At 41.9% G+C, this 26,608-nt stretch overlaps 1 protein-coding gene across 1 annotated transcript in view; it reads left to right on the top strand.

Moving 5' to 3' along the window:
• Positions 1-5,581: 5,581 nt before the first annotated feature.
• Positions 5,582-26,608, top strand: part of MRPL3 (mitochondrial ribosomal protein L3) — a gene marked incomplete at its 3' end in the record, with an annotated part of 31,992 nt that continues 10,965 nt past the window's right edge. Inside the window, exons 1-6 of the mRNA XM_084247819.1 lie at positions 5,582-5,734; positions 7,022-7,206; positions 8,154-8,245; positions 9,025-9,123; positions 16,838-16,937; positions 18,983-19,043. Coding sequence (XP_084103945.1) covers positions 5,643-5,734; positions 7,022-7,206; positions 8,154-8,245; positions 9,025-9,123; positions 16,838-16,937; positions 18,983-19,043 — 629 coding nt within the window. The 5' untranslated portion in view covers positions 5,582-5,642. The remainder of the gene's footprint in view (positions 5,735-7,021; positions 7,207-8,153; positions 8,246-9,024; positions 9,124-16,837; positions 16,938-18,982; positions 19,044-26,608) is intronic.

Genomic DNA, 26,608 nt, shown 5'->3' with positions numbered 1-26,608 from the left:
CCCACTGAGATTCTTCTTTATTTTATAGCTACCCCTTCTTACCATTTCCCTTAGCATCTATTATATGATGGCCTGTTACATTTTTCCTTTTAGGGTTTGGAATAAGGTAACTCAGAAGTGTAAGCAAGAGAGAATGGGAAATTAAGATCAAGACTCTCCCCTTCTTGGAAGCCGTAGGGGAATTGCGGATAAAGAGCTCTAAATTTGATGGAAGTTTGAGGGAAAAGCTGAGGGAAATTTGAAAGAGAATGGCTCTTGATACCGGAATTGTCAGGTCTAGTCTCCCAGCCAGGAACAGATCTCAGGCTGCAGGGCAGCGCTGAGTCCCAGCCACTAGACCCCCTGGGGTTGGTGTCTCACGAAGCCGCAGCAGGAACTTCGCAGATGCTCAGGCAAGCAAGCAAGAAGAGGCAGGTTCGTTTATAGAAAGAAAAAGTTTATTGAGGAGAAAAAGAGCAGAAATAAAGTGGGACTCCCAGGCCAGGGAACCAGGCCTGGGAGGGGCAAGGAAGCCAAAGTGGAGTCGTGTCTCAGGGAATATATACCTTTTTTCCCTCATTATTCTAAAGCTTCAGCAGTCTCTCTGTGATTGGTTAGTTCTCGGCTGTCTCACTTAATTTGCTACTGAGTGGGGGATCTTCACATTTCTTATCTAACAGTTTTCTCTTTCCCCATTTGTTGCATCTTTAAATTTATGGCCCAGTCTCCTGGATGGGCATCCCTGCATTGAAGTTAAACAGCTGCCCTTCTAATGTGTCCATAAATTAAACCACTCTCCATTTCGCCAATCTCTGCCTCCCTTTACCACCAGGACTAGCATTAACAATGTTGTCCTTGGTTCTGGGATGTTTGTTTTTCCTAGTGGAATGGGTTACTTTCCTTTGGTTGTCCTTATCTCTGAAGCCTCCCTAAATTCTTCAGAGGTCCCCTCCTGCACTGTCCCTAAAACTGCCTAATTTCTAGCTTGCCCTGTGTCTCACTCTCATCCCACAGACTGTATCCTTCCCAGGAAGGACCCCAAGAGAGCTGCCATTACCTCTAGCTCCTTTCTGCAGCTGGAGACCCCCAACTACCCAGCACTGGGATGTCTCGTGTGCACAGGGGAGGACATGTCCAGTGCAGGTGACAGTGTTAATTTCCCTAAGAATCGATTTCTGATGTAATCTATTGTGTTGTCTGACCGAGTCCCAAACTCCCGTGTGTAGAAAGACTTGCCCAGAGTGACATTTTACATTCAGACACTTTCAATCTAGTTGATATTTCACTTTAAAGACCATTTTTCTCCTTTCCTGCTGGCCATAACTTAAGCAAGGAGAAAATTTATAAATAACTTCAGCTTTCCATCATTCAAAACAGCAAACCCAAAGGTTCAGCATCATGTAGCATGGGAAAAATAGAGCAGGATTTAGGGAGCCTTGTTTCTACACCAGACTGGATGAGATGTCAGACTTTATAGGGATATTTACCAGATATGGAGTTTTGGATGATTTTTCTAATCTCTCTGACCACAGTACTTTCCTCCTAGATTGCTGTGGGGATGAAATGAAATAATATTTGCAAGCATTTAGCATTATGCTCGACACTCCATAAATGGCTCGACATTTTTCATTGAAATTTATGAAGAGCTTTTTTATTACTCCTATCACTACAGCCCTCAAAGGGCAGCAGCTACTTTTTTTGGAGACCATGCACTCTCACAGACAAATTACCATTCCTGTCACAACTGACTGACTTGTAGGAAACTGTTTTCCTTTAAGGCAAAATTTGCAGACTCACACTTACCATTCTCTGCAATGCTCCTAAGTTGTGGATTCCCAAGAGAGATAAAAGAAAGAGAAGGGGGTGAGCTTAGCACACTATCCCTCATCCAGAGAGGAGCTGGGGATCCCTGCTGGTGGGGAAAATGGTGGTGGTGGTGATGGAGGTGGAGGTGATGTTTTTAAAGAATAGAACATAATCTAGTGTATGTATATAGCTGTAGTATTAAAAGGTCAACAGACATGAAGATAAAGGACAGTAGAAGCCAAAAGAGTGACAAAGACACCTAACATCTTACTAGGAAAATTATATAATTGCATCACGTAGAAAATATGAATAAGAAAATTAGAAAGGGATGAATCGAGATTTTTCATAAGTATTGTGATATCTAACAAATTGCATGTAAACATAGACAGTAGGACATAATATATATAATATTTGATAAAAGTAGTCAGCATTTTTTTATTTTTTTTATACCAAGTGCCATGTTAAGCACTTTATAGGAATCATTTCATTGACTCCGTACTGTTGCCTTTGAAGGAGGGAGGATTTTTAATCAGAGTTTACAGGTGAAGAAACTCAGAGAAACTAAGTGATTTACCCAGGTGCATGACATAGGCGAGTAACAGAATCTGAGCCCAGACCTTCCCAATTCTGGAAAAGATAGCTCCCAGCTTCCCCTTAAATGAATCAAGTCCCAGGCTCCTCCTGAGTGGATGGAGGCAGCGGCAGAAGGAACCTGTCAAAAGGTAGGGCAAAACCCTTCACTTTCTGATAGACATTTGGTAGCCTAAGTTCACACCCTTTCTGGCTTGCCTATACTCCCATCACTGTGGTAACTCTGGCTTCGCTCTCTCCATATTTCACATTTCCATGTAGTTATTTTTGTTTTATTATCAATGTGCAATTCACACACCATAAAGATCCCCCTTTCAATGTGTACATGTCTAGGGTTTTTTTTTTTTTTTAAAGAGGCATGTATTTATTTATTTGTTTGTTTGTACATGCACTGGGTACAGTCAGAAGCGCGGGAGGGTGAGAGAATTCACCAGAGCCAGAGTGGGGAGCAGAGCAGGCAGAAGGACCGAAGTACACTGCTGAGGGGAGCAGCGGGCGGCAGGAGAGGTCTGCGCGCCATGTGGGACCCTCCTCCCGTGGCCGGGGAGCAGCCGGGGATCGAACCGGCGCCGCAGAGGCCGCGGGCAGCTTCGCAACCCAGAGCTCAATCACTGCGCCACCGGAGAGGCCCACATCTAGGGTTTTCAGTATATTCACAAAGTTGTGTAACTACCTCCACTAAAATGCCCGAGTATTTCTGGATCTCTTATTATAAATACAGGGTTTCTGGGAGAGTTTCGAGATAAAATTATGTCTTTCGAGAATTTGCAAGAAGACATGGTTTACGAACTTGAGGATTCTTGTTACTTAGAGTTAATGCGAATATACCACACAAGAACATACATATACCTGGTGAGAGGTAACAGCAGAAAGAGCCAGGCTGGGATTATGAGGGAGTCCTCATGGAGGAAGAAGGCCTAAGGCTGGCCTTGAAGACGAGGGAGAACTGGAGCTGAGGTGAGAGCAGGGAGGGCGCCAGATGCAAGAGACTGTCAGGCTAAGTGGCCCAAACCCTAAATGGTTGACTACTCTAATTATTTGTCCTACCGAGAGACTGACTGGGATTTCAATAATAGAAAAGAGAGGAGATGAAGTCCAGTGATCTCAGCCAGAGAGCACCTGGTTTATTTGAAGATAATTTTTATGACAGAGACCAGAAGCTTCTCTCAGAACTCAGGTGTGACACTCATTGGTTTCAGCAGGAGGTATGCTCTGTGGAGCAAGAACAGCATTTGGCCTTGGTTGGAAATTCCTGCTTTAAAAAGCCATTCTGTTCCATTTTAAAATAAAGTGGGAGTGAAAGACATGCCCCATGATGCTTCATGGTTAATAAAACTGCAAAGGCATTTCTGCCTGGGCATAAAAGATTATTTTAAGCATCATCTCCCGGGTTCACGGTTACTAAGGGAATCCTGTCTCAGCTCAGCCGCGCAGGCAAGCGAGTTGCCATGACGATCCTACTTGCAAGGCCTGGTTGGAGTCTAAACACCACAGAAGGAGGGACTACAGAGGCTGTGTGACCCGGAGCAGCCAAGCTGTGCCCCTCCCTGCCTTTTGCAGTTCTCGGCTGGACACTCCTCAGCTGCCCGTCCTCTCCAATAGGGGCCACTAGCACAGTGGAAGGGCACCCGGGGTCAGTGGTTCATCCCCATTGATGACCTGTCTCCTCTCCTTCCTAAAATTTGTTGTTCATACTCGGTCATATTCAGTCTTTTTGGGCATTCCTTCAAGTCTGTCTTTTGTCTCTCTGAATAGAAGAAGCACTAGATATTTACCCAGAAGCTGCACAAGGGAACATAAGAAAACTCTGGAATCATCCTTGTTTGCCTTCCTGTAAACCAGCCGGCCATAATCAAGCTGATTAGTAGTTCCTTCTGAGTGATTTCTGCTTTCTGACCAACATCGCCCTTAGTCTCACTTTTTTTCCTTGCCTGCACAAGGAAATGATTGAGATGCCTAATTGCAGGGATGCCTAATTACTGAACTGTCCTTATCTCTTGATAAAATCCATTCCAAAACAATCCCTGCTTCCCTGACACCACTTTAAAAACACCCAGCATCAGTTCAAATCTTATAACAAGCCCCTCAATGTAGGGAGACTCTCAGGTGTATGCTCTCTTGCTGCAACAAGCTAATCAAACTTTAAGTTGGGGCACTTCATTACCTGTTTAGTCAGCACACCAATAAAAAGGTGTTGAAATGGCCAAACATTTTAATTTCCAGACTTCTACAAACACCCATTTGGCAAATAAGGAAACAGACTTTTGGAGTAGTGGCATAAATGTCCAAGTCACACACATGGTAATTAGGTTGTGTCTGAAACCCAGGACAGGGGTTTGTTTGTAAGGAAGGTGGATTAGTTATCTTGCTGCAACACATCACCCTAAAACTTAGTGGCTGAAAAGAAAAGCTGTCATTTAATTCTCCAGCAATTTTCACGGAAACCATGAGCTTCTTGACTGGGTGTTCAGGCTCGAGGTCTTCTACCTGTTGCAGTCACCTGAAGGGTTGCCTGGGTTGGGGGATCCCCTTCCTAGGTGGTTGAAAAGCTGGTTCGTCCTCATAACTGCCTCTCTACAAAGCCATTTGGGAGCTTGCAAGACATGGCCCCTGGCTTCCCCAGAGGGAGCTACAGAGCGCCTCAGACAGTGCAGCAATATCTTTAGGCCCAGCTCTGGAAGCCACAGATACTGTCCTTGGCCCTCAGTGTCAGCTCTGCACACCTGCCATATGTACCCTTATGAACCAGCACCACAACGGAGTCTGAGTTCCCTCATTTATGATATAAAAATAATTTCCTTTTTGGGGATTACTTTGAACATATACCTGTGTAAGACTATCAAGAGCAACTTAGTACAAATAACCTCCCTCCCAGTGGACATTATTTAGGGGTGATTTCGCTTCCTCAGGAAACCTGTTCCTAGTTCTTCCCAGTCTCCTAAAATCTGAAGTCCCACCAGCCGCCTTTGTCAACACCCGGCGAGAAGAACCGGCCCCGCCCTCCGCATCCTGACTCTGATCCAAGCTAGGACCATTTCGGAGGCGGAACTCTAGTTCCGGGTGGGTGGTGAGCCCAGGTGCCGGAGCGCATAGCGCACGGACCGGAAGTGGCTCCGCCGCTTCTCTTTCCGCCCCGGAGGGCACAGCGGCCTGCTGGCGGGGCCCGGGGAGCCCTGGTGGACGCGAGACGGCCGCTTGGGGACGCCCTGACAGCAGAGCGGCGGGACTCCCGGAGGTGTAGGGGCCCACCCCTCCCCGGCCACGGCATGCCGGGTTGGAGGCTGCTGGCTCAGGCCGGCGCCCAGGTGTGGAGCCGCGGTGCGGGCGGCCTGGGTGCCGCCGGGAGCCTGGGCTACAGGTGGGTGTGCGCCAGGGAGGGAGGGAGGGGGTGTGGAGGGTGTCCCTGCAACACTGCGCCCTTGAGCCGGGCCTGGCCGGGCGAGGAGGGGTCAGCCTGGGTGCAGGGGAAGAACCTCTGTTGAGTCCCATGAACAGAAGCTTAAGGAGCGTTACCCAAAGGACGTGCCCTTAAAGGGTTGAACGGTTTTGTTTGCTTGCTTTTCACGCTCGTGAGCCAGCGACTGACCACGAGCTTTAGCAACAGCGGTAATATCTGCCTATTCGTGAGCGTTTACTGAATACTAAATCTCTGTAAGGTAAATAGGTGCCCCAGCTCGTGAAACATGGGAGAGCTGTCATCCTTCCTACAGATGCGATCACTCTTCAGTTGTGCAGGTGAAACGGAGGCTTAGAAGTAACTCGCCTGAGATCCCTCAACCAATAGGTGCAAAATAGGGTCTGTGAATCACGGGGGAATAGACTGCGAAAACTTTATTATTTTTCTGTCCCTGCGTGCAAGAATTACACATCACCTTCTCGGTCTCTCTTCCGTCGTCCTTTTTGGTTTGCTCAAATGGCCAGAGGTCCTGTCTTTTATGGATCTTTTAAATTTGGACACCCAGTTTCTGCGTCATTCAGAGCTGAGGCTGCAGGGAAGAGGTCGCTTATCAGATTGGGGGTGGCTTATCTGAGATTGGCGTTCCACATTCTGCTGCTTCCGCTGGATATTAAACTATTAAGATACAGGTTCAGATGAGTCGGTGGCTTCTGTGTCTAGACGAGACTGCTTTGAAATATGCTTATCCTAAGGGGCCTCCCTGGTGGCGCAAGGGGTTAAGACTCAACCTATGAAACTGTCCGCAGCCTCTGTAGTTCGATTCCTGGCCTCCTGCCAGGGAGGGAGCAACCCACATGGCGCAGCAGACCTCTCCTGACACCCGCTGCTCCCCTCAGCAGTGTACTGCGGTCAGTCTGCCTGTTCTGTTCCCCACTCTGTCTCTGGTGAAGCCTCCCCCCCAATCCCCCACGCCTCTGGCCTGTACCCCATATTTATATGCATAAATTAATCTTAAAAAAAAAGAAATAGGTTTATCCTAAAAAAGATAAAGACCTTTACTACAGGGTAAACATGAACAGTTAAAATGTGAGCCCCCTTGTTATAAGGATTGGCAGAGAGAAAATTTTCAGATTTCAAACCCTTTCCTAAGGCCTGACTACACTTTCCAATGCCTCTGACCTCCCTTCCCGACACCAAGTGTGGGAACCTTTTGAATGATGGTTGGTTTTCTCATTTTCACTTTTGCAGAACAGACATCTGGCTTTTGGCTAGAAGTTTCCATGACAAGAGTGGTACTTGGTGGGATGAGCATCTTTCTGAAGAAAATGTCCCATTTGTTAAGCAGCTGGCCTCTGATGAAAATAAAGCCCAATTAGCAAGTAAACTGTGTCCTCTGAAAGACGAGCCATGGCCTATGCATCCCTGGGAGCCAGGTGGTTATTTTCTGCTTGATGTGTTCTCATCTGCTAATTACTGTGTGGCTGGCACACTCAGGATCACTCAACTGAGAAATTTATCTCTCGAATTTATTTTTCATGATTTAAGTGGGTCTGTTTTGTTGTAGTTTGGTTTGCAAGTTTATTCCCAGCATTCTGATTTACTGTTAGTGAATGTCTGAGGATAATCTAAACTTCCTTAAGCTGTTTTGTAGGTGAAAGATTATTTTGCATACGTTTTCATTGTTTCCTTTAGACAAAAAAAGGAGGGGGAATAAATTAGGGGGGCAAAGCTGGAAGAGTGTGAGCTTAACTGTAATGTGCCACACAGGTGTTTTCAATTGGGATGTTATCAGGCACTTGAGGTTGCCAGCGTAAACCAGAATCAGCTCATTGTGCCCAGTGCTAAACCCAGATGTGGCCAGATTGAGGCAAACAAGCCCTTTCCTGTTAACAGTGTGGTCTCTGGTTTGGGTTTATTGTGACAGTTGTAACAAAGCCAAGTGTCATGAAGGAGACTGACCTATTTCAGCAGCATGCCCACTTGTGCTTCTAACCCCAACTGATACCTGGGGTTTTGAGTGGTAGATGTTTTCTCATTAATGAGCTTGGATATGAATTGATACTAGGGAAGCAAAGCATAATGATGGGTTTTTCATGTTCTCCATTCATACCATTATTTTAAAACCAGAATTTGCTAGTTTACCTGTTTATTTTATACACTGAAATTTGATTTTAACAAAAATTTAGAGTACCAATATATATTGCCAGACATGATTGAAGGCACTTAGAGCTGTTAAACAGCTGAGTTTTACTCTCTGAAGGCATTAGCCTGTTTCTGATCTGCCTGTTCCTCCTTGAAACCACAGTTTGGGAAATACTGTTGCATCATTGGCAAGTGTTGAAAAAGTTTGTAATTACACTGATTTGTTTTTAATTGCTAGGTTCCTCTAGAGTAGGCCTTATTGCCCTGAAGCTGGGTATGATGCCTTTATGGACCAAAGATGGTAAAAAGCACGCGGTCACATTACTTCAGGTAAGAAACAAAAGGTGTGATGACTTGGATGTGTGCTGAGGTCTGTTTGTGCAAATCTGAATGGGCAATATATGATCCTGAAGTGTAACTGTGGTGAGGAATAGCATAATGTTGAGTGTCCACACTATTAAAGAAGTTGACTTCTGTTGGCTTCAGTGAATATTCTCAGTCTGAACGGTCCCTTTATTGATACTGGCATTGAGATTGGCACAGTGGATAAAAAAGGATTCTAACTGGCCTCAACAATCTGCTAGTTTAGTTCATAATCAATGGTTGAAGGGAATAGCAGCATCAACCCGAAGGGTTATGATCAAATAGAGATGCTGGTTTCCTAGTGCTCCACTGAGTTCTGAGAATCTCCATTTTTAAGTTCCCAAGTGATGCTGATGCACCTCGTCTCAGGACCACACTTAGGACCACACTCAGCTTGAGGAATAAACTGTGTGTGTTGGGGGGCGGGGGTGCTGTGAGGGGACAGCTTGAGTGTCACAGAGGAGCTTTGTGGATTCTCCTTGACATGTGTGCTGGTTACATGTATGTTCTTTATAAGTACTAATTTTGTTGTATCTTTGTTTTACATTTCTGTATGTGTTATCTATATGTTCTATGTGTATTTGCCATTTTTTAAAAAGCTTCTGTATTTTAAGATTGTGCTTAATGTTGAAAAGATAAATAACTTTAAGGATTTTTAAGTGTCTTAGGACCTCAGTGTGGCTAGCACGTAATGTTCACCATATCTTGGGCTATATACTTAGGTTTTTTGTTGTTTACTTTTTTAGGTACAAGACTGTCATGTTCTGAAATATACTCCAAAGGAAAACTGTGATGGGAAAATGGCAACCCTGACTGTTGGAGGCAAAACTGTGTCACGCTTCCATGTAAGGATGTGTTTTCACTCCTAGAATAGTGTCTTTCATTATTTTCAGATCCGGATTCTTTGAATTTTAAAGATATTTCATAGCTATAAACTTGTATTTGTCCATGAGATGAGTTGTGGATATGGGGGGGATGTCTTAGTAGAGTCGTTGAATCCCAGGAGTCTGAAATGCATTGAGTTTATTCCAGTAAATCACCCCTTTACCCGCACCACTCCCCCAAGATCTGAAACAAGTTACTTTTCCCTCCTCTAAGCTGCCATATTGGCCCATTTGTAAAATGGGAATAAAGTACTACTTAAGAGGTATATTACCAGTATTAAATGAGATTTTTCAGATGTGCCTGGCATGTAACAAACTCAATATACTATAGCTATTTGGTTATTTTGTTGTTGCTTTTCTCTCAGTTGTCTTAACAGTTCACCAAGGGTATGTGAAGATTAATTTTGTATCTTCTAGAATTGAACTTTAGGTACTTGGGAGAAAGTTGTAGGTGAACCCACATGAAATCGTTTTTATTTTTTTAAGCATGTTTTCCCAAATAGAATACTAATAGAATGCTGAGTTTGTAGTTTACATTCAAAAAGTGTGTGCAATCAGTGTCCTCTATTGGATGACTAAAAGCAAGGAATACCTGTCTAAAAAGTGACGGTCTTCAGTGATGGGTAATGAAACATCTTTCAATTTATGAAGTCCTGTTGCTTATCTCTGAGGTAAGGTAAATGTTTTACCATTGTAAATTGCTTACAGTGCAGGGTACAAACCTTACACTACAACTGTCCAAGTGCCTCCTATTTCCTTGTCATGGCTTACTTTTATTAAGCATGTATTGTGTGCTAGGTACGTAACGTTTGATTTGTTAACCCATGCAGCCTCTTCAGCCTGTGAGGCTACAGAGGTTAAGTAACTGTCTCAGGGCCACCCACTGGTAAGAAGTATAATGACAATCAGACTCCAGAGCCTTCCTTTCTTAATTGTATGTGGATTTCCACCCTCTAGAAACTCAGGGTGGGAAAGAAGGTGGGCAGATAAAGCCAGCGTCCTGGTACAGTGTTATAAATGCAACAAGCACAGAATGGGGGGACTGCCAGTGCTGTTTGAGGAAATCTGAGGTTTCATGGGGGGATGAGAAAGGAGAATGGGTGTTAGAGGCATTCCAGAGAGAGTGTTTTCTGCCGCAGAGATGGTGGAAGAGTGTGTGCTTGGAAGGAAAACTGGTGCATTAGGATCTTTGCACGCAGGTGTGCCTCCAGTGGGGGCAAGTGATAAAGATGCAAAGGGTGCAGCTGTCAGAGTAGAATGCTAGAGTTTCTACTTTATCCTGTAGACTCAAAGGAGCTTTCTGAATTCTTTAACTAGGGCACTAAGTTGATGGGTTGTTATCTTGGTTAACTAAATGAGAAGAATCTGGACACAAGGAGGCATTTGGGAGTTTAAGCACTAGGGGAGAGTGAAGAAATCCTTTGAATGAGGGCAGTTGCATTGGGCTTGAAAGAGGCGGGAGTTGTAAAGTTCTGTCAAGAGTGTGTGAAAGGACGCAGGCAGGGAGTGGTTTCTAAGCAGCTGGGTCAGGCTGACACTATAGCCTAGAATAGGAACAGGAAAGGAAAATTTGGGAGGAAAGATGTATATTTGAGGCGGTCACAGAAAATCCAGGTGGAGTTACCTTGTCTATAGTGGGATAGATTGACCAGCGACCATAATATATATGGTTGACAATACTGACAATGGTTGAAATCATAAGCGTCCTATTGTTGAACAGGAGAGAAGATAGTTGCCTGTTTTGCAAGTATTAGAGAAATAAGCTGTTTTGCCTGTTTTGATCATGTAATATTCCATTCACTTCTCATTAAAGCTTTCAAATAATATCTGTCCTGCTGTTAATAATTGACAGTTTATTGACTAATAATTTCAGAGTTCAGATAATTCCATAGTAATTAAAAGCACAATGAAGTATTTACAAATTTTTTTAAATGTCAAGTACTCGATTTTTAAATGTTTAAAATATGTGCTAGCCTCCATGTGAACAAGTCTTTGGTTTGAGAGATGCCACTGTTTTCCAAGTAGTGGTTCTGTGCTTTGTTCTAGCCAGCACCATCATCTTGATTTTCACTATCAGTTTTGTAACTTTGTGGCTTTACAGCAAGCATCAAATTGGAATAATCCACTCTGCTTCAATAGATCTGTGAACATTGCTTCCTCAAACTTGGTGGGAAAACAAGTAGATGTGGGGTCAGAGAAGCTGAGTTCTAATCATGATTTCTTCATTAGCTCCCTTCATGCCTTGTTTTTGAACATACATTGTTACCTATAAAAGCAGGAGATTGGATCAGTCATCTCTAAATTCTCTTCTAGTTCTAAAAGTCTCAATGGTTCTCTGATACTTTAATTCTCAAGAACATGCAAACATTCCCCCAAGATATATTTGGCAGCTAATTTAATTTACTTAGTGATGAAGGTGTTTTATAAATAAAATTTTATTAACATAATACTCAAAATACTACAGTAGTGACAGTTTAGCACTATCATGCTTGAGACTGATCTACATGTTTTAAGCTTTATCCTCTTGAGTAAATGTACAGCACAGCAGAGTGGTTTGGATGTAGTATTCTTATGCTGGGTGGACTGTCACCCTCAGAAATTACATAAACAGTTAAAACTATTCTCTAGTATTAGAAGTGCTGCAAGGACCCTGTTTACTCCTTAAGTCCAGAGGACTCTTATTGCAACATTAAGAAAAAAACTTGCCTTTGGATCACCTCTGTTCAAAATGAGATATGAAAATGAAGGTTTAATACTTTTTAGAAGAAAAACATTTTGGTCCAGAAAGGAAAAAGATTTTTGGAAATAAAAGTATATAGACTTCCTCTTGGGTGTTACAACCCTCAGGGAATTACAAGTAAATTAATTATGGTGGGGTTTAAAAAACAATGCCAAGACAGATGAATATAAAATATTACATAGTTAAGCATTCTAAAATACATTGGTCAAATCAGTTTTATGAATGCTAGGGTTACAACTGCTTTTTTTCCTTTAATTTTTAGAGAATTTAGACCTCCAAGAAATTAGGCTACTTTGGTTTTGCTATTTTTGTACCTTAATATAAATAAAAACAGATGTGGTACATAGTGTTTTTGAATGAGGAAGCTGAATGCCCTAGAAGTTGAGTTAATCAATTCATCTTGGAAGCAGAAAAGCATTTTCATTGTGCGAGGGGTAATTGCAGACAACTTTGAGGGAGGAAAAAACGCAGCCTCGTGGATAGGATTAGCCAAGTGTGACCTGCTGTCAGTCTTCTAAATTGCCTTTTGAAATCATTTGGAAGTTTTAAAAAACCACCTCTGTTGCACTGCTGCTGGTTTCAACTCAGCATTTGGTTTTTCTAATGGTTGACACCATATATAATTATTTTAAAAGAAAATATATAAAGTGTTCAATTTTAGTGAAATTGGAAGGTTACCTTTTATGTCTTAATATATAGTCACATAGGTCAAGATGTTAATCTTGTCTATATTACTGAAAAAGTAGTGTTTTTTTTGTTTTGTTTTCAAAAGCCTCCTGGCATACCTAAAAACTGACACTAATAAAATCATATGCTTTTATTTTTTTTTTTAAAGGTTTTTTTTTTTTTTTTTTTATTCGTTCGTTTTTTTGTTTATACATGCACTGGGTACAGTCAGAAGCACGGGAGGGTGAGAGAATTCACCAGAGCGGGGAGCAGAGCAGGCAGAAGGACCGAAGTACACTGCTGAGGGGAGCAGCGGGCGGCAGGAGAGGTCTGCGCGCCATGTGGGACCCTCCTCCGGTGGCTGGGGAGCAGCCGGGGATCGAACCGGCGCCACAGAGGCCGCGGGCAGCTTCGCAACCCAGCGCTCAACCGCTGCGCCACCGGGGAAGCCCTAAAATCATATGCTTTTAAACTACCAAGTGGACTATGTGCAAGTCAAAAACAAAATTGAAGTGTGTTCTAAAATTTAATTACTCTGAACTGATAATTCAAGGAAGTAATTTCAAGGAGCCATCTTTTGAAAAGAAATGTCATGTTTGCTTTTGTTGTAGAAGAATTTAGTGTGACTGAGGAGGAAAAGCAGGGACTGTGGTGAGAGTAGTGTTTAGTATTAGCCTTTGATTTCTGCTGAGCCTAGAGAATGACTGGATTGTTTGTGTTGTCACTCTTGCAGGCAGGGAGAGCTTCTTGGGGGAACTCTGAGGTACAAAACAGTCTTCGTGGACATCCAGGGCAGAGCTGCTCAGCGTTAGTTCTGTGGTCTTAGTGGAGGGTCTCGGAGATTCTCGGGGTGGGGACAGGGGGTAAAGTTCTAGACTTCGGGCCAGTGCCATGCAATTTCATGCTTACTAAAGGCAGGCTATTAGGTAAGTTAAGGAGCATTAACAGCTCACTTCTTAAAAAATTCATCACTACCTGCCTGTACTGTGCAGTCAGTCATTCTGCAGATGTCTGACTGTGCAGACAGACAATTGGAATTTGGGAGACAAGTAATTTGTTTTCATTAGTATCCTCTTAAGTTCGTTAGGGTGTTTTAGTTACTGCTTTTTTCTTTTTTTTAGATTTATTTTTATTTATTTATATGAGCACTGGGTACAGTCAGAAGCGCGGGAGGGTGAGAGAATTCACCAGAGCCAGAGCGGGGAGCGGAGCAGGCAGAAGGACCGAAGTACACTGCTGAGGGGAGCAGTGGGCGGCAGGAGAGGTCTGCGCGCCATGCGGGACCCTCCTCCGGTGGCCGGGGAGCAGCCGGGGATGGAACCGGCACTGCAGAGGCTGCGGGCAGCTTCACAACCCAGCGCTCAACTGCTGCACCACCGGGGAGGCCCAGTTACTGCTTTTTTCTATTACAAATTATGATTGGTTCAGTTTCATAGAGTTTAGTTTCTTGTGAATGTGTTCATTCTCAAAGTAAGTTGTGGTGTTTATTTTCGGCCTACAAATCTTAATAACTGGACTTGAAGACAGAGGCCATGCTCTGTCAAGCTGCAGACACAGCACTGTTGTGTGCTGAGAACTGAGGCAACAGCAGCCAGAGTAGAAAGGTGGGTGACTTGGAGGAACACACCAGGACTTTACACCAGACCCCATCGCCTGTGTCTTTTTAGCATTTGTTCTGCTCACTTGCGCAGTGTCTGACTGCCACTGTGTTTAACTCTGAAGTTGGAGACACAAGAGAATAGGCAACCTCCACTGTGTAGGCCATCACAGGCCGAAAGTCAGATAGGTGTGTAAGGCGGTGTGGCCAGTGACTGAGGTGCAGGCAGGGTCTAGGGGTGACATCGACAGGAGCTGTCTGCTCTGGCAAGGCCCCTCAGGGAGGCAGCTGGACAGCAGATGTCATTGTTGCTGGGACTAGAAACCTGTTTAATAGTTTTTTAATGAGTGGTGCAGGGCGGGTAAGGGATAACAGGCCAAAAGATTGGCCCAGGCAGGTGGGTAAGCCCAGCACACAGAGAACATTGGCTCTTGGGACTTGCCAGTGCGTCATTATGATTGGAGGACAGTTGCGGGAGAGGGAACCGGGAGTGAGACACACCTGTGTTGGCTGTAGTCTGTTGGAAGCAGGCATTTTTAATGGTGAAAAAAATGTCCAGCATTTTCTATTGAAGTTTCAAGGCTATTTAAAAAAGTGAGAGTGGGGTGACGGGGGCGTGGGGGTGCAGGAAAAAAACAGACAGCAGGACCTACCAGGAGCTGGGGACAGAGCACACTACAGTCGCTGCTCTTGGGTGTGAGACAGACTGTTCCATTGACAATTAAACAGTACAGATATATATATATATATATATATGTAACAGCAGATGAAAGTGCTCTGAGAAGTTAAAGTAGGTGGAGGGGATTACAAGGTGACAGGGAGTGCTGTTTTAGATGAAGTCGTCGGGAAAGGTAGGGTGAAGTTTGCAGGAGCAAGTCATGCAAAAATCTGACAGGAAAGCATTCTAAGCAGGGGGACAAACGGTATGTGCAAAGGAACTGAGGCAGGGGTTTGATGTGTTCTTGGAACAGAGAGGACTGCATTGTCCCTGAAGCAGGGTGAGCCAGGAGAATGGCAGATGAGGTCAGATTGACAAGAACCTTGTAAGCCATGGTAAGGACTTAGGACTTGGTTCTGCATGAGATGGAATTGTAGAGACGTGAGTTAAAAGGTTGGTGCTAGCCTGTAAGTGGAGAGCGGACTAGGGGTCACACCAGGTAGATGGCTATTCAGATAATCCGGGCAAAAGATGTGGATTGGGGTGGGGATGAGAAGTGGTTGGTGTGGGCTGGATTGTAAAAGTCTGTAAGTATTGTTGATGGGTGGGGTGTGAGGAAGAGAGGAGTCAGAGGTGACCTCAAGGTTTTCGTTCCAAATAGCGGAAGTTTGGAATTGCCACTCACTGAGATTTGGAAAACCTGGAGAGCAGGCTTGTGGGGATGTTGAGTTCAGTGTGGATATGAAACTTGAATTGCTGTGTGATGGCAAAGTGGGATGGTGATTTGGCACTTGGACATGAGAATCTGTCATTGAAGAGTAGAATTTGGTATTGGAGTTAGAAAACGGAAGGTCATTAGCACGTGAGAGAACTGAGTGGTGAGTGGTCACCTGTGCCAAACATTGCTGATAGAGCCAGTGAAATTTTGATCATCGTGTTTTACCATGTGGCATTGGTTGATGACCTTGACAGACACTTATTTTTGCAGTGTTAGGGATTGAAAGCACCTTATTGATGTTGGCTTACAAGAACAGGAGGGGAAGAAGTAGACTCAGCAGGTCTTATAAGGAAATTTGCTGTCAGGGCGTCAGAAAGATTAGACTGATCAAGCAGTTTTGCTTGGATGTGTGATTTATTGTGACATCTTTACATACTGACAGGAAACTTCGAGTAGGAAAGGGGAATCTGTTGATTCAGAAGATGGTGGGCACAGTTTCAGGAGTACAGTCACTGTGTAGACGAGGGGGTGCAAAGCAGCTGTAGTGAGGGATTTGACTTGGTGGTGTGGGGACAGTTCATCGTGAGCCCCAGCCCGTTTCACATCTGAATCCGTGGGGTGCCTAAAGGAAACACTCCTGGATGCCACCTTAGACCAGAGAAGTTGCAGCCTCCAGCAGAAGACCTTTAGCGCCCCCGTGTATCTCGTGCAGCCTGAGTAGGACGAGAGGGTGACAGGAGGTAAAGACCCATGCAGGCAATTTGTTTGATTAGGTGACGTGAACATGGGGCAGTGTTTTTGAGTCTTCTGTTTTCAGTAGTAAGTATTATGATCAACTAAAAGTTTGGAGAAGGGACATTGCTGGAGATTTTAAAAGAAGGTATGTTGCCTTGGAGAGTGTCAAAGGGGTTTAATTATGACAATGTAGGTTGGGACTCATTTTGAAATTTGTTTCAAAGAAATTTCAGCTGCTTGAAAGAGGGGGCACGGAGTAGACAGACTTTCACAGGATCAGGGTTCTCAGTACATGCAATCTCTAGTCAGAATTCAAATATGCGTACAACTGTGTTTCTTGCCCTGCGAAACAAAAATGTTTCCCCATGTACTCTGTATGAATTGTGCACATGGTGGGATCCTAATTGCAGTGGATTATAGATAAAATCTTACCTCCCTTAAATAAGGGGAACAGGGTGCTCCATCTTTTCTGGGGTGTTAATAACTTGGCTTTGATCTCTGTGCATTAAACTCTACCTTTAGTATTTAAAGTGGTATTTTTGTGTTCTGCTTTCCCTCTAGAAATCACCATCTATATTGGAATTTTACCAAGAACTTGGATTGCCGCCAAAACAGAAAGTGAAGATCTTTCGTGTAACCGATAATGCTGTGATTAAGCCAGGTAATCTGAGGTCGGGGAGAGGAGGGCGGTGAAAATACCCAAATATGTGACTTGTTTAATGTCAGCCCTTTCAATAAAGCTGAATCCAAAATACAAAGTCCCAAACACTTATTTTTAAATATAAAAACGCATCTGATTTAATCACTGGGGACAAGTGAGCCTCTTTCTTTTTTCAGTGGAGCTGTAGAGAACGTTTTGTTTTCCATGAGAGAGGGAGGAACACTTGTGTCAATGCACAGAGAGTTTCACATTTGGAAAAGCCACTCCAAATAAATACACAAACTTCACTGGCACGCTATTAGATGAAAAGTAGCTTTACTCACTAAGAAAAGAATTTGAGAAAATAGAGCCTGCAGTGGGGGTGATGAGTGACCCTAGCGCCTTAATGTAAATATTCTTACTTAAAAATACCAAAATATTTTATCTGATCCATAGAATATCAAAAGGCACTATTTCACACATGATTATACTGATTTATACAGACTTTGAATTTCAGAAAAGCTCTCTGATCCCTTGAACTTGAGTTCTAACAAAATAGGCAGTAGAACTTTTAAAGATTTGGTATTTTAATATCCAAATTAAATTTCTTGAAGTGAAATACAGTTGCAATAGACCTTACTGGAGTGGCAGAGGGTCAGTGTTAATATAGACTAGAATTAAAAGCATTTTTTTGTAGTGTAGGCTTTGCAACTTTAAGGTTAAAATTAGACTAAGTTAAAAGTAAGTTTAAACTAAGGAGTGTGAAGATAAAAGTCCACATTAATTTTTACTGTAGCTCAAACCATGTTGAAATTGTTTTTGTTTCGTGGGGGAAGAAATAGTGAACATCAGCAGTTTAAGTCATTCAGACTCAGAAGTTTAGCCACTTTTAATCTGTTTTCTTAATTCAGAATTTTTCTTTTCCTGTACAAATCCAGACTGGATCTACCTTAATGGACACTACCTTAATGGATCCATCCATGAAATCCTGTAACATATTGCCCCTGTTTAAAATGAACAAAAATACATCTCTCATACTGTCAATTAAAAATGTTTCTTGAACAGTTTTATTGTTGAGGTTTCTAATTGTTACTTTCAGTTCTATACTGCATTGGTTACTACTCTTAAAGAAATCTCTTATGTTAATCTTGATTTTTCACTTAGATGGTATATTTCGTGGTGAGATGCCATATTTTAGACTTTTGTGTTTCTGACAGTAGAGTACCTACAAATGTTTGCAGATTAATTACCAGATTAAATAGTTCTCATAAGTGTTGATTCTAAATTTGTATAAACAAAATATGAAGGCCTTTTATTTCGAGAGTCCTTTAAATACTGTTTCCCAAATGCAATTAAAACAAGATTTTATTTATACACAACTAGCTCTGGAAATGTATATAAAATTAGGGGTGCCTATAATGGCAGTGATTTTGCCATCCCAAATATCTGGGCAAGTGCTGGAATGACTTTTGTTGGAACAGTGACTAGTTCCCCAAAAATCTGCTCTGTATAAACTCTATGGCTATAACAGTTACCATAATCATTACCCAACATCAGGTGGACCTTGTTCAAATAACTGAAGTTGCTGTTTTGGGATAATTTACCTTCAGTGGATAAAAATGATTTGACCTAGCCCCAGCATGTTTTAGTCATTCCCTTGTTTTCACTTTCCTTATATATTTTAGGAAATATATCTTAATGCAGTATTTTCTCATTCATGACCAATAATCAAACTCAGATTTGCCCACAAGAACACTTGTCGCAAAGGCACCAACCGGCCGCCAGCTGCAGTCTGTTGACTCCCTCCAGCTCCGAGTGCCACATGCCGGGCATGCTGTGCTTCAGCTCTTCACAGTCAAAAGCCATGTTTTTTGAACAATTTTATTGTTTCTAATGGTATAACTGCAGAAGAAAATCTTCTACCATTTTTGAGCTCTGATAGCTGAGAAGACTTTTTAGATGATGTAGTGTGTGTTTAGTGAAGCTGTTTCTAGGCTCACAAATTCATACTGATTTTGTTTTGTTTTTTCTTTTTTTTTTTTTTATTTTCTTTTCTTTTTAAAAAGGCACTCCTCTTTATGCTGCTCACTTTCGCCCGGGACAGTACGTGGATGTCACAGCCAAAACGTAGGTTCATCTAACAGGTTCTTTTCCTTTTGTTGTCCTTAAATGTTTTGTTTATTTTTTAAAAAGACAAGTGAAAGAAATGCAGATTTCTTTCATAATTCTAATGTTTGATGTTACTGACTTGGTTTTAAAATTGCACTGCATTAGCTGTGTTAGTTAAGAGTTCGCATCAATCTCACCTTATTACCCAGACGTGCGCTGCTGGTAGCAGGCCTGAGAAAAAGGTCCCATTGCTCAGGTTCTTTGTGGGCTGGCCCCAGTCTATTTTGACTACAAGGGGCTATGTACGATTGGTGAGATACAAATGAGCAACACAGATGGAGTTCTTTTGAGACTATCATGTAGTTTAGTAATTGACTGTTTTTTTCAGTTCTGAGAAACCATTAAATTAGAAATAACTTTTTACTCTTTGTGATAGTGGTTGTGCTTAAGGCTTCCCTGGGGTAATGATTAAGTACTTCTGTAGCTGGTAAAAGCCTCTCTGAAGCTAGAGGAAGTGTCTTACTCCTTGAGCCTCTTCAGTAGCATGACTAGATAAGCAAGATTTCTTTTACTAATGCAAAAAAGTTTTGTTACTTAAAGGTTTAATTTCATAGAAATCAATACTCAGTCGTCACTGTAACAGAAATGTTGGTTTTGAGTCCTATCTAGAGAAGGCACTGGCTCATAGCTTACCATCTCTCCGATGACTAAGATAAATGCATTCTGGCTGCCTACTCTGCAGAACTTGTAGATATCACAGTAGGTGTTTTCAAACATTGATCGAGGTTACCTCACTATGAAATGCAGTAACCAAATGTCTGTTTATGTAAAAATTTTCAGTATAGGTTACTAGAAGCCACATGACTTAGGCAATATTAAACTCCAAATATCAGCTCTTGTTCATTCTCTTGGTGAAGATAAATTGATGTTTTTATGTGCCTCACTTTTTCTACTTTAGGTCATTTGACAATGCTCAACCCGTATTCCAGGAAAGTTCTGACTAAGAGCCTTTGAAAATGAACGGTGGCCTATAGGGGCTCCAAGAGAGCCTTATGGTCAGTCACGTAAGCCAGAGCCACTTTCATCCAAGGAAGTGAGCTGGGTGCCGCGTCAGTGTCCTTAGCACAGTGGGCTCTATATAATACCTTCATTTCCACACTGTTGCAGTGTCACACAGTGGACCGTTGCACACAGCTGCTGGGTGCCCTGACCGTTGGCTGTTTAGGAGTGGAGCAGGGCAGACCAGCACTAGGGCGTGTCCTCCTGTCAGAGAGAGTAGGACCCTCTCCTTCTCTTCCTGCCTCTGACTGTTGCAGACTCAGTTCTGATTACTGGGGTCTTAAATCACTGATGTGTTCAGCCTTCCCTTGTCAAGACTCAAAATATTGAAGCTGTAATGCTTTGGTTTGTTTCACTGAGGAGATGTGTGTTTTGTCTGGTATTTTTGGGGAGTTGAAGCAAATGATTTTACTTTTGAATTATTACATATGCCAACATATCTCACAGTATTCTGTTAAGTTCCGCACAGTTAATAGTGTATGAATTCTATTATGACTTTTAGAGGATGGAGTAGGTATTCTGAGAAGCCCTGAAAATCAGAGACCTGGTTAGCAGATGCCTCGAGGCTGGGCTGTGGCTGACTCAGATGAGAGTCTTGTTTTTCAGGCGTCTGTGTCCCGCGAAAGCTTTCATCTCAAATGTTGCTACTGGGTTTTCTTGACTACTTTTTTTTTTTTAATAATAAATTTTATTTTTATATTCCCCATACAAATGCAACCCCCTTATTTTGACCCCAATCCCTCCCCTCCCGCCCCTTACCCCCCATAGAGTGTCTCTGGTTCATAGTTGTTTGTTGATTTTGATTTTCACTTTCTTATAGTTATTCATTTTCCTGGTCCCTTATTTAAGTTTTCTAGATTCCTGCTATGAGTGAGACCATCCGGTATTTTTCTTTTTCTTTCTGCCTTATTTCGCTGAGCATGATCCCTTCCAGCGCCATCCATGTTGATGCAAATGGCATGTGTTTATCTTTTTTGATTGCTGAGTAATATTCCATGGTGTATGTGTACCACATCTTCTTGATCCAGTCATCTATTTTTGGGCATTTGGGTTGTTTCCAAAACTTAGCTATTGTAAATATTGCTGCTATAAACATAGGGGTGTAGGTGCTCTTTGGAATTGATGTTTCTGTGTTCTTGACTACTACTTAAAAGTTATTTTTAAAATTGTCATCATCTTCTTGTGACTATAAAGTGAATGGGTAAATTTCTTGTTTTTTAAAGATCGTATACCTAGAAAACAGGATTGTTTAAAGCCACTGCGAGCCTCAGGCTGAGATAGCTGGTAGCTGCCAGGAGATGAACCAGTCCTGGGGTCCAAGGTGGAGGACAGTCAGCTCTGGAGGAGGGCGGGTCTCCATTTGAGAAGGTCCTCCCTGTGGTCCAGGCTGCAGTGCAGCACTGGACCTTTGACTGCATCCTTTGGGGTTGGGAGGTTACCCCACAGGTGCTTGCTCTGTTCCCTGTGGGCATACCTTTCTGTGCTGTCACCTGCAACCAGAAGGAGTTGGATTTTACTTAACCTTTTGCTGAATGTTTCCCATCACTGTGACTTTTGTAGCTGGAAGGCTGCTAAGGGCCAGTACACACTTGTTAATCTTACCACTCTTGTCCTCATGCGGAGCTGACTGGGACGCCTCAAGAGAAGCAGCTCAAATTAATCTCTAGTTGAGAGTCTTTGTTTTTCTCGTGTTACCAGATTATATTTTAGTTGTTAAATATCTACTTTTATTTTGCATATTTCAATTTTTTCCAATTTCAATTATTTTAATTGCTGGATATACAATATACTTTAGAAATAACTAAATTTTAAAGCAAAAAAGTCTAAGAAAATACCATATTAAGTTATTAATAGAACCCGCTTACTTCAGGGATTAATTTATATTTGGGCTTTTTTTTTTTTAATAATTGCATTGGGAAATATGCTTACATTTATGTTTACCTGTGGTGAAATTAGGTATAATTCGCTATATAAATAAGTAAATATACCAGTTGGGGTGTGAGGTGAATATACATTTTACCAGAGTTCATTCTAGTTTTTACTGGTATATCAGAAATAATTTTTCATCTACAGGGTCTGAGAATACAAATTCAATTTAAATTATATGGGAAAGATTTTGATATCTAATACGTAAAACCACTCTAGCAGAATCATTTTTCAGTTTCATTATGTTATTGCTAGCTGACGAAGCCCACTCTCTCCCTTATGGCAGTTTTGTGTAATTCAGTCTAAATAAAAAGTGAAGACTCGCACATGTAATGACATGTCCGTCCCCTGGCCCCCCAGCTTGTGTGCCTTTTCAGAGTGTGTGTTCTGTGCTGGCAGTTATATTCCAGCACAGCTTCTAATCGGTGATGGCTTGGGATCTAAAATTTTCCTTCCTCAGTTTTGAGGAGGAAACAGCTGTAGCTCATGTATAAACAGTGGGCAGAATGCGGTGTGAGTGTTGATTCTGCTCTCGGCACAGGTTATTCAGCCTGTCGTTTTCTGTTAGATCCTGGCGACGCTTGTTCTCCTTGGTAGGTGTGTTGTTGTTTTCTTTAAGTCAGAAAGGAATGAAACAGAATAAACAAAAAGAAAATGGTAAAAATATGTTTTACATTGTTTGGGGGAGAATGTTCTGTCTCTGTCTCAGGACATGCAGGAGTAGGCAGGGTGACGCCTCTGGCCCAGCAGGTCCCTGGGCACTTCCTGCGGGGTGTCTTATTAAACTTTGAATTTGTGGCAGTGAAATCTGAAGTGCTTTTTTTTCTAGTTGTCTGGAATTTATTTACTCATGTATTTATTTAAACTTGTAATCCAGACTAAAATCAGAAAGCGGTTCCTCTGCTTAAAAAGATTGTTTTCTTTTGAACAAAGGATAATCTAATCAATCTAGTCACCAAGTTTGGATGAATTGAAACAGCCCATTTATTTTCAGAAAGGTCTTAATTACTTAACGTCAATTTGTGGCACAATCTTATTACTTTAAAGTTGTTACTGTCCTTTAAATTCTTTGTCCTTGACCTCAACATAGAAAACTCTGCACTTCCCTTGGAGTTGTCCAGGGTAGTAAAAATGTACAGGGCTGGGAGGTCAAGTGAGGGACAGAGCTCCTTTGCACATACTGAGATTTGGCTAGAGTGGAATCTGTCTTTAAAATACCAGAATGTGTACAGAGGTAGTATTGCCCATCAAATGCTTAAAAGCTGATCCACATGCCAGGTTGGTTCTAAAAGAGCTGAGGCCCTGCGGCCCTCCGCTGCCGCCCTGGACACACAGCTCCTTCCCACCGGAGGAGGTTTGCCCTGGGTGGGGGAGCAGGGTACCGGCTACCCTCAGGGTACGGTTGCTGTCCAGCCCTGCACATTTTCAGTGTTACCTCATTTTTAATGTTACCTTACAGACTATTCAATGAAGTAAAAAATTTTAAGCATGTTAGCGAAACAATTTTAAGATTAGTGTTTAGACTGTAAAAGAAAATCTTGCTTATCTAGCCCAAAGTCAGCAAAATTAAGACCTAATGGGGGCCATCTAGGGAAGGACTAAAAGCTTAGGCTCCGCTTTTCAGCTCTAGGCCTAGACAGCAGTCTCAGCCTCTATTGCCTCATCTTTAGTATGACAGTAATCACACACCTCCCAGGTAGTCACGTTGTAAAGATGCAATGAGATAGGAAGCTCTTCACTCAAGACTTGGTGCTCAGGATTGTGGACTGTTACCACCCCTGTTGACATAACTGATTTTTAAATTTCTTTCATATTTGAAAAGAAAAAAAAACTTTTTCTCAATAGGAAATATCATTTAAAATGAGTAGAAGACATAAAGAATTCAATTGTATTTTCTAATATGAAATTATTGCCTTTAGACTATCTTGTGTAACAAAGTATAATGACAAAGCACTCTAGGGAATGTTAAAATCACACACTACCTGTGCACCTGGACTTTGTAGAGTGATGAGAAGGCTCTTGAAATAGCTCACGCCTCTCTGGTTTGCTGGGTGTTTTTATATTTTTGTAGAGTCTGTTTCTCAAGCGGCTGTGACCTGGGTTGAAAGCATAGACAGGTGCTCCCATTTACCAGGGATTTGATCTTGGGGCGGGGACTTCTGAATGTAGGTTTCATTATCTTTAATGCAAGGGCATGGAACTAAGTGGTTTCTAAGGTTCCTTTCAATTCTGAAAATGTTTCCCCCAAAAATCTGAATTTTCCAGGTGGCATACCTCACTCGTATATTAATGAAGTGAAACATAACAGTGGATTCATAGCACTTGTTCATAGGGTCTTATGATCTATTTTTTTAAAAAAAGGTGATTTGTCCAAAGACCTTCAGGAAACTGTTAGGTCTGTTGAAGATATTACAGAATTCCTTATTTGAATTTTCCAAGAACCACAGAGTGAACTCAGGACAAATGTGGTATTCTGGGTTTGTTTAGAACACCCTGGAAATATTCCTTTATTATAAGAGGAGTCAGAGGAATCACTACTTAGTTGTCTCTTTGTACTATTGAATGAGCTGGATTTGGTGTAGAAAGTAATAAGTAGTGCTCCCTTAATAGTCACTTATTGATAAGTGTTCTCTGGTATTGATGGAAGGTTTATGATTTTTAGACAGAAATAGAATTTTGTGCCATGCTGTCACACATTCATGCTGGAGGGTAACAGCTATACAGACATTCCGTGCCAGCTTGGAATACTTACAGCAGAACACATACATGTGGAAGAATGCAAAGCGCTGGAAATTCCACCATGACTGACTTGTGAGCTCAGGAGCTATGCAGCACTGATCAAACAGGCTTAGACAATACAGAATTGGGTGGAAAATTGACTCCTAAACTCTACAGGGCTCTTCAGTAAAGAGGCTGTTAGCTTTGTGTGGAGGTGGAAGGTAGATAACATCTGGGTGAGTTTGGTGGAATGAAGAGAAGCTGTAGTGGAAGATTTAAATGTTTGTGATATATTAGTTCACCATGAATTAAAAACTAATCCTTATGGAGAATTGCATTAGCTGATACAGCCTTTATGTACATGTAATTTATTTTAGTAAAAATTGTCCTTTTATGTTTATTGGGATTTGGTTTGTTTTAAAATTAAAAGCATTTGGGCAATTTGAACCTAGAACATAGAATAATGTTAAGTTTTATCCTACAGGAAATTCTTTTGATTGTTGATTTAGGCATTATACTTTTATAGTCTGCAGTACTTTTTCACAATTAATCTTTCATCTTATTCTAACCCGTTTTTGGTGGATCAGTGTTATAATCTTGGCAAGGAACTGACAAGAGTCTCTTCTTCCCTTCTCTCAAATGTTATATTTAACCATAGAGAAGCAGGGTTTAAACCAATGATTTCTTCACCTCCCACCCACCTCCATTTTTATCTAGTAAATACAAAATTAGAGAAGTCAAGAGTTCTTTTTTTTTTTTATAAATTTTATTGTTATATTCCCCATACAATTGCAGCTCCCCCATTCTGACCCCAATCCCTCCCCTCCCGCCCCCTCCCCCCTAAAAGTGTCTCTGGTTCATAGTTTTTTGTTGATTTTGATTTTCACTTTCTTATAGTTATTCATTTTGCTGGTCCCTTATTTAAGTTTTCTAGATTCCTGCTATGAGTGAGACCATCCGGTATTTTTCTTTTTCTTTTTGGCTTATTTCGCTGAGCATGATCCCTTCCAGCGCCATCCATGTTGCTGCAAATTGCATGTGTTTATCTTTTTTGAATGCTGAGTAATATTCCATGGTATATATGTACCACATCTTCTTGATCCAGTCATCTATTTTTGGGCATTTGGGTTGTTTCCAAAGCTTAGCTATTGTAAACAGTGCTGCTATAAACATAGGGGTGCAGGTGTTCTTTGGAATTGATGTTTCTGTGTCCTTTGGGTAAATACCTAGGAGTGGAATTGCTGGATCATATGGAAGCTCTATGTTTAGTAGGTCCAGAAATCTCCACACAGCTTTCCACAGTGGTTGGACCAGTTTGCACTCCCACCAACAGTGCAGAAGAGTTCCTTTTTCTCCACACCCTCGCCAACATTTGTTGTTGCTAGTTTTTTTAATATGTGCCATTCTCACTGGTGTAAGATGGTATCTCATGGTAGTTTTGATTTGCATTTCCCTGATGACAAGTGATGTTGAACATTTTTTCATATGCCTGTTGGCCATTTGCATTTCCTCTTCAGAGAAGTTTCTTTTTAGCTCTTCTGCCCATTTTTTGACTGGATTATTTTCTTTGTTGTTGTTGAGTCTCATCAGCTCTTTGCAGATTTTTGTGATCGTCCTTTATCATTAGTGTTGGGTGCAAAAATGTTCTCCCAGTTGGTGGGGTTTCTCTTTGTTTTTGTTATTGTCTCTTTTGCTGTGCAGAAGCTCTTTAATTTGATGTAGTCCCAGCTGTTTATCTTTGCCTTCACTATCACTGCTTTGGGTGATGTGTCTGTAAAGATGTCTTTGATGTGCAAATCACGTAGTGTTTCGCCTATATTTCCTTCTATATATTTTATGGCTTCAGGTCTTATGTCTAGTTCTTTAATCCATTTTGAGTT

The sequence above is a fragment of the Talpa europaea genome (genome assembly GCF_964194135.1).
Source record: "Talpa europaea genome assembly, chromosome: 11".
NCBI lineage: Eukaryota > Metazoa > Chordata > Mammalia > Eulipotyphla > Talpidae > Talpa > Talpa europaea.
Note: the sequence above shows the minus strand (reverse complement) of the source record. Positions and strands in the feature narration are given on the sequence as shown.